Source organism: Micropterus dolomieu, linkage group LG07 (genome assembly GCF_021292245.1).
Source record: "Micropterus dolomieu isolate WLL.071019.BEF.003 ecotype Adirondacks linkage group LG07, ASM2129224v1, whole genome shotgun sequence".
NCBI lineage: Eukaryota > Metazoa > Chordata > Actinopteri > Centrarchiformes > Centrarchidae > Micropterus > Micropterus dolomieu.
In genome coordinates this window covers 29,216,009-29,233,366 of record NC_060156.1, presented here as the reverse complement: position 1 = coordinate 29,233,366, position 17,358 = coordinate 29,216,009, and the positions used below count along the sequence as shown (strand labels likewise).

Genomic DNA, 17,358 nt, shown 5'->3' with positions numbered 1-17,358 from the left:
CCCCCCCCCCCCCCCCCCCCCCCCCCCAAAAAAAATTTCTTTGTCTGAGGGCACCAGTGCATCGAGAAGGAGCAGGCCTATCAGGAAGTGTGTTAACTCGCCTGCTCTCTATTTAGCTTTCATCAGCAAATGTTGTCAAAACAATGGGGTCCAGACTGTCAAATACTAACGCAGGTATGAGATCACCCCAAATCAATAGATCTGTGTTGTTTAATTGTGATGGAAGCAGCATGCAAATTATTGTTATTTAGTTTATATTCATACCATTTGTCTCCACGTGCAGGGCTGCAGGAAAATACATTTCACAGCATCATAACACACAAGAAGGACTCGTCAATGAGAGCGTCATCATTCACTGCAGTTCTCTGTAGTATGAAGGTATGCAGGGCATTTCTGTATTGTACAACACACTCTTTTGTCCATGACACAGCACTCTTCCTCAGTGCTCACTTTGGACCATGACAGAGCACATTAACTGTACAGTTCACTCAGTGGCTTCCTTCCTGGGCTCTGCTGACTCTGCAGAACAAATGGCCAAGCTGATAACATGATACGGATGTTAGAGCTCCAGCGGGCTGACATGGAAAATGACATGCTCAAGAGCAGATCAAAGGAAACTGGAGCAGGTCAGCGTCACACATCATGCAAGATTCCATTTACTGCTAGGACAAAAGAGATTATTTTACACATAGTCTATACACAGCTGGATCTTCCCAACTGCTCAGGAGGGGAGCAGTGGCAACAAGACCACGTTCAAACTGACAACTGTACTGCATTAAAAATACAGCCTAATTTATTTCAAAAGGGACCACCGTGCACCGTTTGATTTATTTAAATTTATTTTCTTATTAACCAAACTCAATCCACCCGTACCCACATTCTTTTCTAGATATTCTACCCTCTATACATTCACAACCACATATTCTCAATACCACATACACAGACAATTACATATAGCCATATTGCACTGCTTACACAGCACATAAAAATCATAAACATCCCTTCCTCCGTTTACCACCACCTGGTAAAACTGATAGCGTATTGTACTACTGTCTTTGCCCAGTCAGTCTTTTGTCACTTTTTAATGTTAATTGCACCAATACAGAAAATGACTAAGCACCCTTCATTTCGCTGAGACCACTGTTGCTGAAGCAGAGGGCTCTGGCAAAAAAAATGCAGGTCATCTGGGAAAAAAGTGTGCATCAAATGCATTCCTAGAAGATTACTTTGTGACTTTAAACATGTCATTTTACAGTTTACCTTGCAATTGTCAAGATGGGAGATTAAATGATTGCTGCTGTGATAGCTGTAAAATCCCGTGTCATCACATTAGAAACAAATGTGCAGTGTTTTGGCATTTGAAAAGTTCAAATTCATGGATCTAGTACTCGGCCGGCCTCCTTTCATCACATTTTCTATTTCATTGTCTCAAACAAACATCCATATGTGCAACCTGTCAAGTCAGTCCATCCATTGGAATTAAAGGAGCCTCGACTCGGCCCCTTTTATACCCAACATACACCTCTTCTCTCCATTATGTGTCTTACAAGAGGGAGGCATTCTGGGGGGGACAGTTCAGCTCTTTCCCTGCTCAGGCAGAGGGCTAACAGAGTTCAGCACAAACAGACAGAAAGCAAGAGATGTGTGTTTATGTTGTCTAAAGGAACAGGGTTTCCATCTGGGTCTGCATGGATATCTGACCACTGAAGAACATACAGTAAGAGGAACTATAAAACTGTTTGCTCTGACACACCCTCTCACAGAAAGTGGTACATTAAACGCTTTGATGTTTGTGATATGGACTTGAGCTGAGAAAGAGAGAAAACAACACAAACTCACACACCGCTCAGCTGACTGATGCCTGCAGGATGTTTTTCTCCAGGCACGCACACACACACACACACACACACACACACACACACACACACACGACTGTGAAGAGCGGAAAAAAAACTTGATGTGCTGCCTGCCACTTCCTCCTTGAGGGAAGCGGGAGTTGGTCCAACTAAGGCGGTACGATTTGGATAACATTTCCAAGTAAGTGAGTTACACCAGCATCCATAGCTTCAGGTGAGATCACGCCCTCGCTGTGACCTGATCTGATGTTCTTTGGTGTGAAAGTTTCATTTCTGCACTTCGTCCTTGTTAAAATACGAACATCAGTCATCCCTCCGTTCCATAGATCATTAGGAAAGATCTTTTTACCTAATGATATGACTAATTAACGCTTTAAATCTGATGCACAGGAAATACATATCTGACCTTGGTTGAGTCACTAAGTATTAAAATTCTAATATACACACACATCTTGCAAATGCTGCCTATGTACAATCCAAAGGAACAGCTGAAGCTCAACCACATACTGTAGACAGTCTGTCAGTCATACATCTACCTCAACAACTGCACAGGGTTTCAGCATCATGGGTCTACAAACTGATTCACTAGTCTCTGCTACGTTGCCTGCTATTTCCCAGGGTAGCACTGATAAGATTCACTGCTGTGATGAACCCAGCCTAAACAGACTCAGTGGTCCATCTACTCTCTCCATCTGCCAGACAGTTGTGCTCATTAATTGCCAAGTGATTGTTGTTGAGTGGAATTTCACATTCAATTTAGATCCACAGTGTTTAGGGACAGCATGTTCGCTTCTCAACAAAAATGCTGATTTGTGTGCAAATGCATATTAATTGTATACAAATTGCTGGAAGATATAATCAGATAACAGCTGACATGTCAAACGGCATGCAGGGACCTGAGGAAACTGGGCACTGTGACACACATGGAACGGTTAGCGGGTCATCAGCACATGGGGATTTACAGCTGCTGCCGGTGGTGACAATGACGGGGGCAGTGGTGGTGACACACAAAGTGCACTCTCTAAATAGGCCAACAAAGCAGTGATTGCATTCAGTGAGAGGGATACAGGAGGCGGGAGGTTTCACAGGGTTAGAAATAGGGAGGGAAGTGAAGGAGGGCTGAAGATAGTGAGAAGACGAAAGGGAAGCTAGAGAGCTGTATGTGTGAAAGCTACAGAGACAGATCACATGAGCAGGTAAAAAGAAAGAAAGGAGCAAAGACAGAAAGACAGAAGGGGAAAAGAGTGATGTACAACAGAAAACAGAAAAGGGGTCAGTTAGTATGGATCCAGGTGCTGGGGGAGTTAACACTGGCTCTCCAAGCATCAGCAGGAAGTCCATCACTACACTCTGTCTGCACTCCTCCTCCTCCTCCTCCTCCTTTTCTATCCATTGCTGTGTCATTCCCATCATGGCGCAGCCCAGTTGCCAAGCTGGCTCTGCTGCTGTTGGACACGCGCATGCACATGCACGGCTATACTCTGCACCTGTGCTCTGCAGCCCCGCACAGCACACATACCCACCGCAGGCAGAGACGTTCACTACACACCACCCAGCTAACTAGCAATCAAATCATTAGTTTAAGAAGGGGACTCTTGATTAATACATGGATATTGATTAAAAAAACAAAAGAATATTGATTAAAAAACAAAAACATATACACACACACACACACACACACACACACACACACACACGTATTGTATATATTTTCTTGATATTTAGATTGATTCAACAGTGTTTCTCTGTAGTAAACATATTTTAGCAACAATAAAATTGTTGGCGATACAATGTTGTGCTGACCTATCTTGAATTTTGCAGCTTAACCCAATTACAGGAATCCTACAACTGCAGCAAATACCACACAAAGGACTAATTCCACCCATTAATCCCAGACTTAAACCATGTGCTCCCTAACACACTAAACACACTGAGCTGAGAGACATTGGCAGAATTCAGCAGTATGGTTTAACAAACACCGGAATGTTAATAAAGTGACAATATTTAGAAAATGGCATATGGTGCTTTCACAAAAGATCATTTTCATATACAGTCAGAAGTAATATGAATAGTTCATTATTTTTGAAAAAAGCGATCTCAGAAACACAAAGTTTTGCAGTTGCATTGTGCATTTGAAAGTTTATTCAGGCTGTCTAATTGACTCAAACTGACGTGAAAAAGTGAACCACCGTATTATTATTATTGACTACTGAGAAAGAGGACAACGATATTAAGCATCAATACTGCTCCTGTACAGGTGGGTAGGTCTCTATTCACTATTACATTCATCATTAAAAAGCAAAACCAGTAGGTTTATAACACGTTACATCCAGTAGTAAGTTAGCTAGCATTAGCTAACTAATCCACAGCCTATATTTTTCTGGATTTATTTTAGGTTTTGGAAAGAGAATAAATCGTACTTCTCCTTTCAACCTCTCTGGAGAGCGACTGTAACTATTACAAGTGACCCAGGAACAGCGATTGACCAGATCTTGGAAAAATACAGCAAGAAAAAAAAAAAAAAAAAAAAAAAATCTAGAAAACGACTCTTTTTGCATTAGAGTCAATGGAGCGCAGCCATGAAACCTCAGCACCTCAGTTAGAGAGAGTCCTATACTGCGCTGCGATTGGCCAGCTGCGTATTCGGAGCGTGGCTTAGCAAAGGGTCAATTACTTTACTTATTAAGATTTTTGCATATAAAACAGCTTATAAAATACAATGTTCTGTTAGAAATTAACCTCCCAACACTTTATATGAGTAAAGATGAAATGATTAGTCATTTGTTTTGTTGTTCACTGAAGACATTTGGGTTTAAGATCAAAAGATGAGGATGAGACAAGAGTTCAGAATTTCAGCTCTCATTTCCTGGTATTCACATCTAGATGTGTTAAACAACTCAGGACATACCACCCTTTGTTTGAACCCACCCATTTTTCAAGTGAGCAAAACTACTGGAGCATGTGACAGACAGATGTTTCTTGTTCTCCCAGGTGTTGCCTTTTAGGTCGATTGTCCAAACATTAAATATCTCTGCATGACTAGTCTAAGTTTTCATCCTTGGTTCAAGAGGATAAACCAACATGAAGACCAGAGAGCCGTCTATGGGAGAAAAGCAAGCATTCTGAACTCACATGTCATCCTCATCTTTTGATCTTAAACCCAAATGTCTTCAGTGAACAACAAAAAAAGGAATTTAAATTACCGTTGCAATACTTTTGGAGGGGACTGTATATTTGTCTCTAATTTCTTAACGCTAAGTACTAACTTGTCAATAATCATATTCTTAAACATTTGCTGTAGCACATCAAACCTTATTTAACATCCTGCCCCATCTGGGCTGTGATTGGTCGGCTGATGAAAAGTGACTGACAAGCACATGGGCTGGGTGAAAAGGTGAACATTTTGAACAACAAAAGGCACCGATACAGCGAACGTTAAATGGACAGCGAGGCAAAACCAAACCTTCCTTCTCTTCTCCCTGTTTTCTTCTATCTTACCGCTTCAGCATGTGTAGCAGTGGCTCCATTCACAAGTCTGTGTTCAAAATGCATACACACACACACAGAAACCTCCTGACAGAATCCTCATGTAACCACTCCCACCCCCTATAATTCTCTCCACACACACACACAGTTTGTGCACTTTATAAGTCAGCCAAATGTCATGGCAGTGGCAGAACACACAAACCTCTGCATCATGTTGAAGGCTTTCCTTCATCAGCAGAGCAGAGCGCTGCGTGTTGCAGCTTTTCCTGAGCTCTGCACAAATCTCTGCTCTCCCAGAGTTCACAAAGTTAACATGGTTGAAGGATTAACATTTAACGTGGGCCTATGCCAAGGCTCCAAAGTCCCCCTTCAAGCTGAAATGAGCGGCTCACTCAGGAAATGGACCTTGAGGTTTACCTTGGGTACAAGCATTCTTAATGCACACAAGCTCACACTGTAACATACAGATCATGTGTGAAATATCTCATTTCCAAAGATTTCCACTAACTTTGCCAGTTTTCCATAAAGAGTAAACACATCGAGTATGTGACAGGAGAGGTGGGGTTTTGTTTCTAAAAGAGTATGCGTGTTTGTTTGTGTGTACACACACTGGCTGTCCAAGGTTGATTAATCCAAAGTATTAGTGCAAGCTTTGGACAAAGGTTATAGAGGCTCCTCTCTGGGTTTGCCGCTGTCATTCAAACTGACTTCAGACATACACACACTCTATTCAAACGCCCACAATGTCCTGATGCAGTACATGAAAGACAAATGCTGTTAAATATGTAAGTCCATGAGAGAGGGACAGTCAAACACAGACAGGTACAGGTAGCCAACCTGGAGTAAAACCCAGGGCCTACTCAAATGTGCCATATGGACTAGATGCCATCACGGGACCACTCTGTGTAACAAAGACCCGACCAAGGATCTGAGTTGGGCCAAATTTTATTCAGTCAATTTGAGTCGGAGTAGGGTCCTGTTTTATTACCACAGGTCTTGGATCTGTGTGCCGATTTTCTAAAACAGGAGTGGATCTGAGAAGACTCAGGTCCGCCGGTGTGTTATCATCATCACAGGATAAAAGAGTGTTGTTTGAGGCCAGACGGCGACTTGGTACTGTGAAGTGCAGGAAAAATGAAGTGGTGCTGCTCTTTTTCATCGTAGCTGCTCAGTAACTGGTGGTGCGTCATGCTGCTGCCACTAGGTCCTGGTCTCCCTCCGTTAGAGTCTGCTGCTCAGGTCAACTGCATTTTGGATCGATATACACATTATTTGGTCCATTTGCACAGATTTTTGTGTCTTCAGTGTCTAAAGACTTTTTAGATGTCTATGATCTTTATTTTTAGATTTATTTTTTTCATTTCTTCATGCCACTTTCTGGTAGGTTTTCCACAGGTCAGTTTCAGGTTCTACAACATGAACGTGGGTAAATAGATAGATAACTTTACCTTTGTACATTTAAGTAGACGGGTGGGGAAAAAAAAGCAGATCCTGTACTCTGTGTTTTCCCCTTCAGCATGCTACAGTGCTGTTGCAGCACTGCTCTCCTCTGCGACAGCCGGCCTCTACACTATGCATTTCACTGCAGAGCGTAAAATGATTATGGCGTGCCGGTGATTGACTCTGTTCTGACACCCGGGGTGGCAAAATACAGCTATTAGCTAAGCTCCGACGGCAATAACCATTAGCAAAGAGCAGTGCAGAAAACATTCAGTTTGCAGCTTCTCACAGCTGACAACATACCCTGCAGCATGTTACATCTGCTGTCTCTTATTAATGTTAATTGATGACAGGACAAAAGGAAAACTGCTCTCCGCAAGTGTCTGTGCTTATCAAAAGATACTGTAACACAAGTTCCAACAACTCCAGCAGAGTGCTGCGTCTACTCTCTGGAGGATTGCAGCACGTCATTTTCAAGAGTCGCAGTCTCCCAGTTAAAATTTCGTAAATTAATAATTTTTATTTATAAACTTAACATTTTTGGCCATACCTCCAGTATTTGGAAGTCAGATAAATTAGACTACAGCTGTTATTTCAATGTGTCAGATACATATTTCTGGATTTTTGGATCAGGGCCAAGAGAAAAACAGGGCACATCGATGACAAAGCAGAATACAAGACCAGAGAAGGGGGGGGGGCTAAAGTGAATCTTTTACCATAATGAGCTTAAATAGTAAATATTCTGATATTAATATTGGACTACAGCCACATTACTTCTGTTTGTCTCAGGTAGCAACTCACATTTAGCTGCATAGTGTGTAATGAGCGAGGTAAGCACTTGTCACATCACCAGAGGGAAATGGCTGCACAGTATCCTGTTGAAACATCATATTTCCCTGCAGGGCAACAGAGACGGCCTTTTATGATGAGTACAACTTCAAAGTGATGTCAGTCAGCTGCACCCCTGAGCACTGAGCTGCCTGAGTGTTTAGTACCATACAACTAATCATCTGTCCAGCCTTTGATGATGTCAGCTGGTTAGCCGCAGACTACAACCAGACACAAACAAAAGACTATGAATTTCCTGTCCTCTCTCATTTTTATGCCATTCTCAACTCATCCCTGCAAGCTGACAACTGAGATTTGTGTATTTTGAGGAAGGATAATGCTTTGGTCCTATGTTAGGGCCACTCAGTCTGCAGTAGGGATGAAACGGTAACCGGTTTAATGCTAAACTATGGTAACATTCCCGACGGTTAGTTTTACAGTTTAACATTTTAATTATCATTAAAACCATGTTCAATAAACATGCCTTGAAAAAGCTTCCGGTTATACAGTCCAGCACGCACCCAAGTTAGCAACAGTCTCCCAGACGCAGGATACAACGCGGGTAAAGATTGGTATCGCTACTCAATACCTTTATGGTATCGACCGAAACAACCCAGTATCAAGGTATCGAAACGTTTCCAGTCAAACCAGTACTTCCATCAATCCTTTTTGTAGCCTGATCGTGGCAAAAAATTACTATTTGTATGGTTCTGCTTGCAAGAAGCGTTTTTCCCCCCCCCTTATGTGCCTGCACCATAAACTGTATAAAAAAAGACCTGCACACATCGAGTCCATGCTGATTTTAACAGCCGCTCACCTTCGGCTGCGGTCTCAGGCATGTTCATCACTGTTGTAAGTTTATCACCACAAGCTTGGCTTTCCCTTGGTTTCGTCTTGTCACGGAGCGATCGCTAAACAGACTCCTTACTCGTTTTATATTTGTGACGGTCATTTTTCGAGGTTTGCAACCCACCAATAAAAGAAAAAGCACTCGCGGAGATCTTTCAGTTCAGTTTATTGATCGAAAGTTAAACAAATAATTTTCCGTTGTTTACTTTCAACACACTTACCATTATTTGGTAACTAAACTATTTCACTCCTCCTCTTTCATTCAAATATAAAAAAAATTCGCAAGCTGTAGTCTTTCCCCGTATGATGCTACCCATGATGATGAACTAATTAGGATGAGGAGCGATTGGAAACAATTTCCAAATGTTTTTATGTAGCAGTTGTTTGAAACAAGAAAAAAAATAAAATAGATAACCTTGCTTGTCCATAACAACAATAAAAATTAAAATACCAATCAACTACTATGGCTTCAACAGGAATTTTATTCAGGGTATCGAATGAAGTCCTCTATTGGTATTGGTATCACTTTAAGGGTACTGGTTATGGTACTGGAACCTGTCGTGGATTGTCTGCCTAACTTGCTAACAGCTTGTAAACTGAAGTGTAAAAACACTACACGTTGTTCAGCTGCTGTTTGCACCATGCGTCTGCAGACTCTATTCGCCCACTGCACATGGTAACACGTTGCACAGTTAAGTCAGCTAACAAACATATTTTGTTCATTTAAAATCCGGAAGTCATTGAATTGGTTGTAAAAAAGTGTTCGGAACGGAGAAACGCTGCAGACTACACAAGACTCTGTATTTATGTCAACTGTTGGGCTCACTGCACGTTTGATATGGTTTTCATATGTTAACAAAAAGGTATTGGCTGTTATTATTTTAATGTTTATATAAACAACAAATGCACAGTGGTGCTAACTGTATTTGTAGTTTTCAATATAAAACTTGGTGAAATTGTTTTAATGTGTGTTTCAGTACTTTTTGAAGGTGTTCAGCACATTTTAACTATAGCGCGATAATACTGATAACTGTCGTAATTTTGGTCACTATAATTGTAATTTGACATAGTCATACTGTTTAATCTCTAGTCTGCAGTATCAAACTTCTTATGTACACCGATCAGCCATAGCATTATGACCACCTGCCTAATATTGTGCAAGTCCCCCATTTGCCTCCAAAACAACCCTGACCCGTCGATGCATGGACTCCACCAGACCTCTGAAGGTGGGCCTTGGTCTCTGGCACCAAGACATTAGCAGCAGTGAGAAGAAACGCCATTATTATCGAACATACAACCAAACAGTCAATGAGCAGTAGAGGAAAAAATCTTTCCATACCAGGAAGATAACCAGAGCTGACCACGCAATGACTCCCCAAAGACTGCATCAGTGCTCTACCCTGAATCTGAGTAACACAAGCTTGGACACATTTCACAAACACTTACAGCTGAGCTGACTGAAACCCCAGGAGAAGCCTGGCGCAGTGCAGAGAGGCATGGGTGGTCATGCTAGTGTCCTAAGGCATCTGTTGATCTGAAATAGAGAGAAACTGAACACAGGCCTGGTTCTTAGAGCCATGACGTACAATGGATATAAATGAGTAGTTGGTGGTCAGGACCAGAGGTAAAAATGCAAACCTAAAGTACATTTTCCAGCTTGTTTGGACTGCTTGATCAAACTTGAAAGATATCCCATAATACAAAATCATCAGCTGTTAAACTGCCCCTATAGCTAGAAGTAAGATAGCAGTAAAAATGTCATATCCCATGATGCCGACCTCTCGGAGACACAGTAACAGAATTTCTGCTAGTCTCATATTAGTGATCTGTAAGACATAATCTCCTTCAAGGTCCCGTAAATGCCTTGCCTGTGGTTTGCTCAGGCCACTCGGCCCAGACTCGGCTGTGCAACAACATTACAGGTGGCACCAGGTTGTCTGAGTGATCACTTCAAGGCTGGTCAACCCGGAAACCAGCCCTGCCAGCCTTCATTGATTTAGTCAGTAACCCATCTCAGCTCCCAGGCTCAGCTCTGCACAGGGAGAGACAGAGGGATGAAAATGATGGGAAGGGAGAGGTGATGTGATGGATGGCCCCTGACAAGAGCCTAACTGGTCACCTGGAGGCGTGGAAAAAGGAAGGAAGGTGTGGAAAAAGAAGCGTGAGAGGGGGAGTGAAGGATAAATCCCATAGCCGTTTACGGTGGTTTTGTGATCCTGCAGCACTGTGAGTTGAACGTTGCACAAAATTTGTCCAACAATCCATGCAATTGTCGCACAGGAGGGTGCTCTGAATGCGAGTGCCCATCAAATGTCATATTCATTTTCTTGAGATCGTTTCTTGCTGTGAGCCTTTTCATTAAGACATTAATTAAAATTCTCTGAATGCCCCTTTCGTGTTCTGTTTCAATCAAAACATGACCTTGAATAAGTAAAAGGAAGCTTTCATTCAGGTGCCACCGTTTTTATTAGTGTGTCATTACTGAATGGTTAAAAGTGTGAGCCAAGGAGAGGACGGCGATGTGCAGTAAATGCGCTTTATTTTTTTGAGAATTATTTGCATGATCACCATTCTGAGTCACAAATTAAACCATTGCAGGCAGTCAACGCCGTTGGCATGGTGATTTCTTAGCTTAGCTTTCTGCATTAGGGCCAGCTAGCTGTATAAAATGGCCCAAAATGTGATCACATGTAACTGAAACGAATAAAAGACGTGACTCGGAAGTGTGCTGAATGTGGTCACACAGGTTCTCATGGGATACTGCAAAAGTCTGAATCTTGAGGTGGGTGTGGTCACTGCATGGCGCATTACAGGAAGAACCATCAATTCTGGAGCAGACAAGGAACACTTCACATATCAAGCAGGGCTGTGCATACAGCATGAGCAGATACGCCCGTAAAAACACTCATTAAACCACCAGACTATTCAGTCTGAATTCAGTGTGTTTCTCCCACTCCTTCTTGCTTCCTGAACAGTGCCATACCTCTGCATTCAGCCAATTATTAGGTGTATGCGGACATGTTTCAAGTTGATTTAACAGCTGAAACCACAGCTGGGATGTGGCTGCTGACTTGACACGCCCTGAGACACACAGAAGTAAAATGACAACTGCATCAAGAGGTGTCCATCTACCACACACACCATTCTGTTCATTTGAAATTGCATGTGCATGAATCATTAAATCGCTCTATTTAGAAACGGTCAGGATAGCTTGGCAACAGCAGTCAGTGACGCTCTTGCTTCCTGCTCCTTTAAGAAGGACATTTCCAACACATTGCTGATCACATCGCACACAAATACAAGTGTGCTAAAATTCATCTGTACATATTCCTCTAGGGAGGAGATGGTGGTGTCATATGGAATTCTTCCTTAGATTTAGAAATACCAGTACAATTTGATTTTTCCCAGGGTGTCCAAATGTGGTATGTATTGCCATTTTAAGCAAGTCACCAATCCCAGGCACACCTGTGATTAATTATTTATTGTTTATATAAGGAAAGGGGACACACCATCAGTTTCTTTAACCTTTAGTTACTATCTTTCACTCTTTTAGTTACTTTTTAAAGCAATAATTCCGAAAGTTGATAGAAAAGAATGATTTAAAAGACGGCGCTTTCGCCACTAATGAGTAAAATTCTGTAGACTGTGACTTAGGGCATTTTCACTAGTGTAACTTGGAAATTGGGCTGCTCGTCATATCAGAAATAGATCATAAGATTGTGATGTTTTTTCCCGCTTCAGTAATATCTGCTGCCTCCCCTTCCACACAGCTCCACTCGCTCACCAGAGCAGCTCCAGCCTCTTTGCACATCTGAAGCACAGCAGCCTTCAGTGTTGATTGCCCATTACTGGTGACGTGTAAAGCCTAGTTCACACTACACGATTTTAAGCCCAATTTGCTGGTCGGAGAGCTCGGTGACCATCGGGCTGTGATCAGGGGCAAATCAGCGATCGATCGGCGATCGCCAGTCGTCAAAACAGCTCCAAGACACATTTCTGACACATTGCCGACGTCTGTCAGATGTCTAGCATGCAAAATATCTGGGTTGGTGTGTAGGTTCGTTTCCTGTTTCACATTTGACGTGTATTTTCTTGACAAAACGTGGTTTGGAGACCAGCGTCGGGTGACACAGCCGCTGTCAGCTCGTGTAGTGTGTGTGACCCCCTGTCCCCGATCAGTCACCTAGTGTGAATGCCACAACGACTTCAGACTTCCATCACAAGACGGCAAGTCGTGTAGTCTGCACGAGCCTTTACCAAATCACATGGTGCTCTTTCAGTAACCCTGGTGGGGCCATATGTTAACAACCGAGACACGATACCAGTGTTGCTGAAGAAACTATTTCATTTTGTCAAAGGAAAAATAAAATACTTTTCGATCTCTCATGAAGTGGACCCAAACTAAACTGTAACCCAAGTTTGACGTGGTCCTGAACCCCTCCTAGTCAGGGATACACTTGTCACCTACACTTGACTTGTCAGCTAACAAGTATGGCAGTACAACAATCTAAAGTTTGTTATCTAAACACAAGGCCTGTGCAGCATTGAAAACAGTAAGCCAGTGACAGACTGAATGGTACAGTGAAGTTTAGGTTAGGAGAGCGTAAAAGACTCTAAAGCTCTTTCTTTAAACAGTTGCTTGGTATTAGAGGCATCCGCCCATAGCTCCATTTATGGCGAATGAATCCATCACGCTCTCTCTCTTTCTCTCTCTCTAAATAGTTTCCACATCAGTTGCCAAGTGATCAGCTAGGCCTGTGCTGAGGATAATGCCTCTGTTGGGCTATCAGACCTTAAAACCTGCTTTTGACACAAGCTTTTTAGCCCCCAGAAAAACACATTAGAAACACAAAGACAAACTTTCTGACCCTGCATCTTTTAAGCTGTGCTTATGACTCCTCTTTGTGAAGCTCTCTATCGGCCGGCCTGGCCCTTCCAGTACCTTGAGCTGCAACCAGGCCACATCCATTTAAGCCTGGCTTGCTTCGTGTCCTAAACTCACATTTCAAACTCTCCCTGGCCTCTAATCACCATTTCCCTCAGGCAAGTGCCAAACTTCTGAGAACAAAAACACAGTAGTGCAACACACATTGTAATTTGCAGCACATAAAAACCACCATTCCGACACAACATAGCATCACGGCACTGAGAATGCAGAGAAACAAACACACCTTCCCTGTCCTCGCTGAGCTACATACAGTATGTAGGGCATTGAGGGCAGGCTTAGCTTTGTTCAGGCAGCTATCTCTGACATTTTTAGGCCCACACAGAGCAAAAGCAGCATACCCCGACATGAAATCAGAGCTTTAGTAAACAATATGTTCTTACAGTCATGGAAGAGAAAGCAACCTGTGGTTGGGCACTGAAAGAACTTCTGATGTAATCCCGATTCAGGCTCTGATAAAACGGTGCCTTAGATTGAACTCCAAAATAAAGCACAATCAGTCACAGAGGAAGAATGTGAGCCAGCTCTATGGTAAAGGGAAACAATCATGTTATGTGCCTTTGCCTGTCTGAGAACACTTTGCTTTACTGCACAGCAAACAGACAGGAAAACTGAAAATTCCTCCTTAAACAAACCAGAAAGAGGCCATTGTATGGCTGTACAATGACACAGACGTGCAGTCTGAAACAGTCGAACTGACAATTCTGCAGCTAGCTTACACTGTAGCATCATTTTTCCCCAGTTGCTGCATTTGACTCAAAGGCCAGCAGTATCTATTATAAGTGGAAGGAAAACTGACAATGGTCCACCCTGTTTGAATATTTGAAAACAGACCCCAGAGAGCAATAACACCTTTGTCTAAAAGCAAATGTAAAAAAAGACTCATAAAAATCTGTAGTTATAGTAAAGGCTTAAACCAGTGTGGGTGCAGGTGTGGGGATATCTGCCCACAACTTGATACTGTCCCATAATGCCTTTTGTTTACTGACTCGTAGGTTGAGTTTACCTTGAAGTTGCTGGAGTTGACCCAGGAGCTGGCAATGCCGTCCACCATCTTGTCCAGTGCAGTCTGATCCTGCTCCAGGTCGTGGGACTTCTCCTTGTCCAATATGTAATCAATGATCTCTTGGCCCACCTGCAGCCGTCGGCCCATGTCCTTCTGTAGGACCTGGGCCAGGCAGTTCTCCATGCTGGGCTCCATCATCCCGGCCTCTGACAACCAACCCGTCTGGCTTCCACAGTCTGCCTGGCTGGATGACTGACTGGCTACTAGCAATCCTCCACTGCTCAAAGCAGCAGGAATTACAGTTAACAAAAGGCGCCCCAGTTAATGAGCGTGTGGCTGGATGACCCGGAAAAGGGAGAAAAAAGAAAGAGGCAAGTGCACACAGTCTGCTTGTATTTTTATCCCCGAGGGCAGGCCTTGTCTTTGTGTGAAGTGCTCGCTAGCAAGCTAGTGGCCGTGCCCTAGGGATGGATGGAGCAGGGCTTGGGGAATGGCAGCAATGCAGCATGTGTGTGTCTGGTCAGCAGCTGGGGGAAGTTTACTACTCCCTCCCACTTGGGTTTTTTCCCTTCTTCTTCTCTTACAGGAGTCTGAGCCAAACCACTATAGCAGGGGTAGAAAAGGTGGTTTTGGCGAGCAGTGTGCAAGGCAGCAAATGGAGATAGATGGAGAGGGCTAGCTTAGAGCTCCATGTCTTGTCCCGGGATCTGACCTGGAGAGCCCTAGAGGAGTCAAAAGGACAGCAGACAACAGCAGTCAATTCATTAACAAATCGCTTTATTTAAATTAGAAACATAATTATTGATTTCTCCTGGTAAATAAAAATGCATGACTTTTTTGATTTTATAGTAAAAAGTGTTACATACTTTATGGCCAAAAGTATGTGGACCTCGTGTCCTAAAAGGAAATCATACTGCTACAACATGCAGAAATATCGTAGACAACAGTAAGGCTGCATCTAACAATTATTTTAATTACGGATTAATCTTCCGAATATTGTTGCCAAACCATATTATTCGTCATAAAATGAAGCTTATGACCATTAATTTTACCCAGCTTTGTACCACTAACAGTACAAAACCATCAAGATTTTCAGATTTTATCTTAAAAAGCAAAGAAATACAAAATCTTCATATTAGAAGCTGAATACCAGAACATGTTTGTCATTTTTGCTTGACATGAAGGCTATATAGATTATTTTTCTGTCAATCAACTAATCAATGAACCAATTAACTGCTTGAACAGTGTTTGTCCCTTTCTTTTTTCAACAGCCCAAAGCCAGCTCCATAAAGGAAATGATTTCTCCAGTTTGTTGCGGAAAAACTTGACTGGCCTGCGCAGAGCCCTCACCTCAGCCACATCCAACACCTTTTGGATGAACTGGACCACCTACTGTGAGCCAGACCTCATCGACCAACATCAGTGGCCGGCCTCACTAATGCTCTTGTAGCTGAATGAGAGCAACACGACTTTCAGCGTCGTGCTGTTTACACTGCACAACTTGCAGTCTTGTGACAGGAGTCTTGAAGTCACACTAGTGACCAATTGGTGACAGGGGGTCACACACTATGGGAGCTGACAACGAATCTGTCTCCAAACCATGTTTTGTCAAGAAAACACACGTAAAATGTGAAAGGAGAATTGATGCAAACCTACACACAAAACAGCTGTTGTTTGTTATTATAAAGATACCAATTACAAAGACAAAGAATATGGATGAAAGCACACACAGGTAGTAGGGATTGTCAGATCTACAGAGAGAACAGGAGGTGAGTAAAAAGTAGCCGCCTGCTCTCATTGGCTGGATGTGGATGTTGAGTCGGCCAACTCCTCTAGATATTTGGCATGCTAGATTTCTGGCTGGCGTCTGCGATGCGTCAGTGATGTGTCGGTGAGCCGTTTTGATACGTTGTTGAGTAGTTCACACATAATGACTGGCAGCAGCCGATCGATCGCTGATTTACCCCTGATCACAGCCTGACGGTCGCCGAGCTTGTGAGCAGCAAATCGGGCTTAAAATCATGTAGTGTGAATTAAGCTTAACCAGCAGAGCTGCGGCTGTTATAGCAGCAGATTAACACTCATGGTTTTGGGATGAGATGTGCAAGAGTCACATGTGTGTGTAATGTTTGGGTGTCTCAATACCTTTGGCCATAGTTCAGGGTAATGGCCAATAGTGTGTAGAATTAGCAAATGTTGCCAGCCACACACCCGCAGCTGGTGATGAGAGTTACAGCCAGTGCTGCTTAAACAACAAATGTACTTTCAGAAATATAATCAAAAATTGAAAGGAGGTATACATTCAAAAACAAAATGAAAAAGACAGCTGAATCAAGGCTCTGAATCAAGGCTCTGAATGAATCCCCACCCCCATCTCTGACAGCGTCAAATGCCCAGCTGGACAACCCACGGCTGCCGTGGAGACCCAGGGGCTCTGGGGTTGAGCTTATTTAGAAGCTTCAAATAAATAAGACACAAGGACCTCACTGCGGTGTTTCTTTACTCCAGCTCCAAGCTGCTCGATCATATGCTGACTCTGCGTCTTCCCTTCAAATAACACCAGGCTTTTCGTGTGATAAGACAATCTAGCAGAAAGGAATGCTTGAACAGCCTCTATCAGACGTGTGCCTTTTGTTCTGGGAAGTGAAAATCAAACCTGCATGTCTTGAAGCAGCTGAAGATATGGGCCAGCTTCACTGGACTATGACCTTCTTGTTGTGTCAGTGTGTGAATTATTCCCTCCTCATTAGTGCAATCATATTGTTGAAACACTAAGTAATGTGAGAAATTTCCCTATTTACTAGTTGACTATTGTTGCTAAATGTATTTGTTAATATAACGGCAGAAAATTGTTTCCTCTTATATTTAATCTTTTATACATGTTCTTTTATTATTGTTATTATTACTATTAATGTTTATGTTGTGTATAAGGTTTTTCATCCTTTTCT

General features: G+C 42.7%; 1 protein-coding gene across 35 annotated transcripts in view; it reads right to left on the bottom strand.

Annotated features, from left to right (window-relative positions):
* Positions 1-15,127, bottom strand: part of clasp1a (cytoplasmic linker associated protein 1a) — an 86,243-nt gene extending 71,116 nt beyond the window's left edge. For all 35 annotated transcript variants that reach the window (XM_046054685.1, XM_046054694.1, XM_046054687.1 and 32 more), the window contains exon 1: positions 14,411-15,127. In XM_046054685.1, coding sequence (XP_045910641.1) covers positions 14,411-14,608 — 198 coding nt within the window. In that variant the 5' untranslated portion in view covers positions 14,609-15,127. The remainder of the gene's footprint in view (positions 1-14,410) is intronic.
* Positions 15,128-17,358: the final 2,231 nt, after the last annotated feature.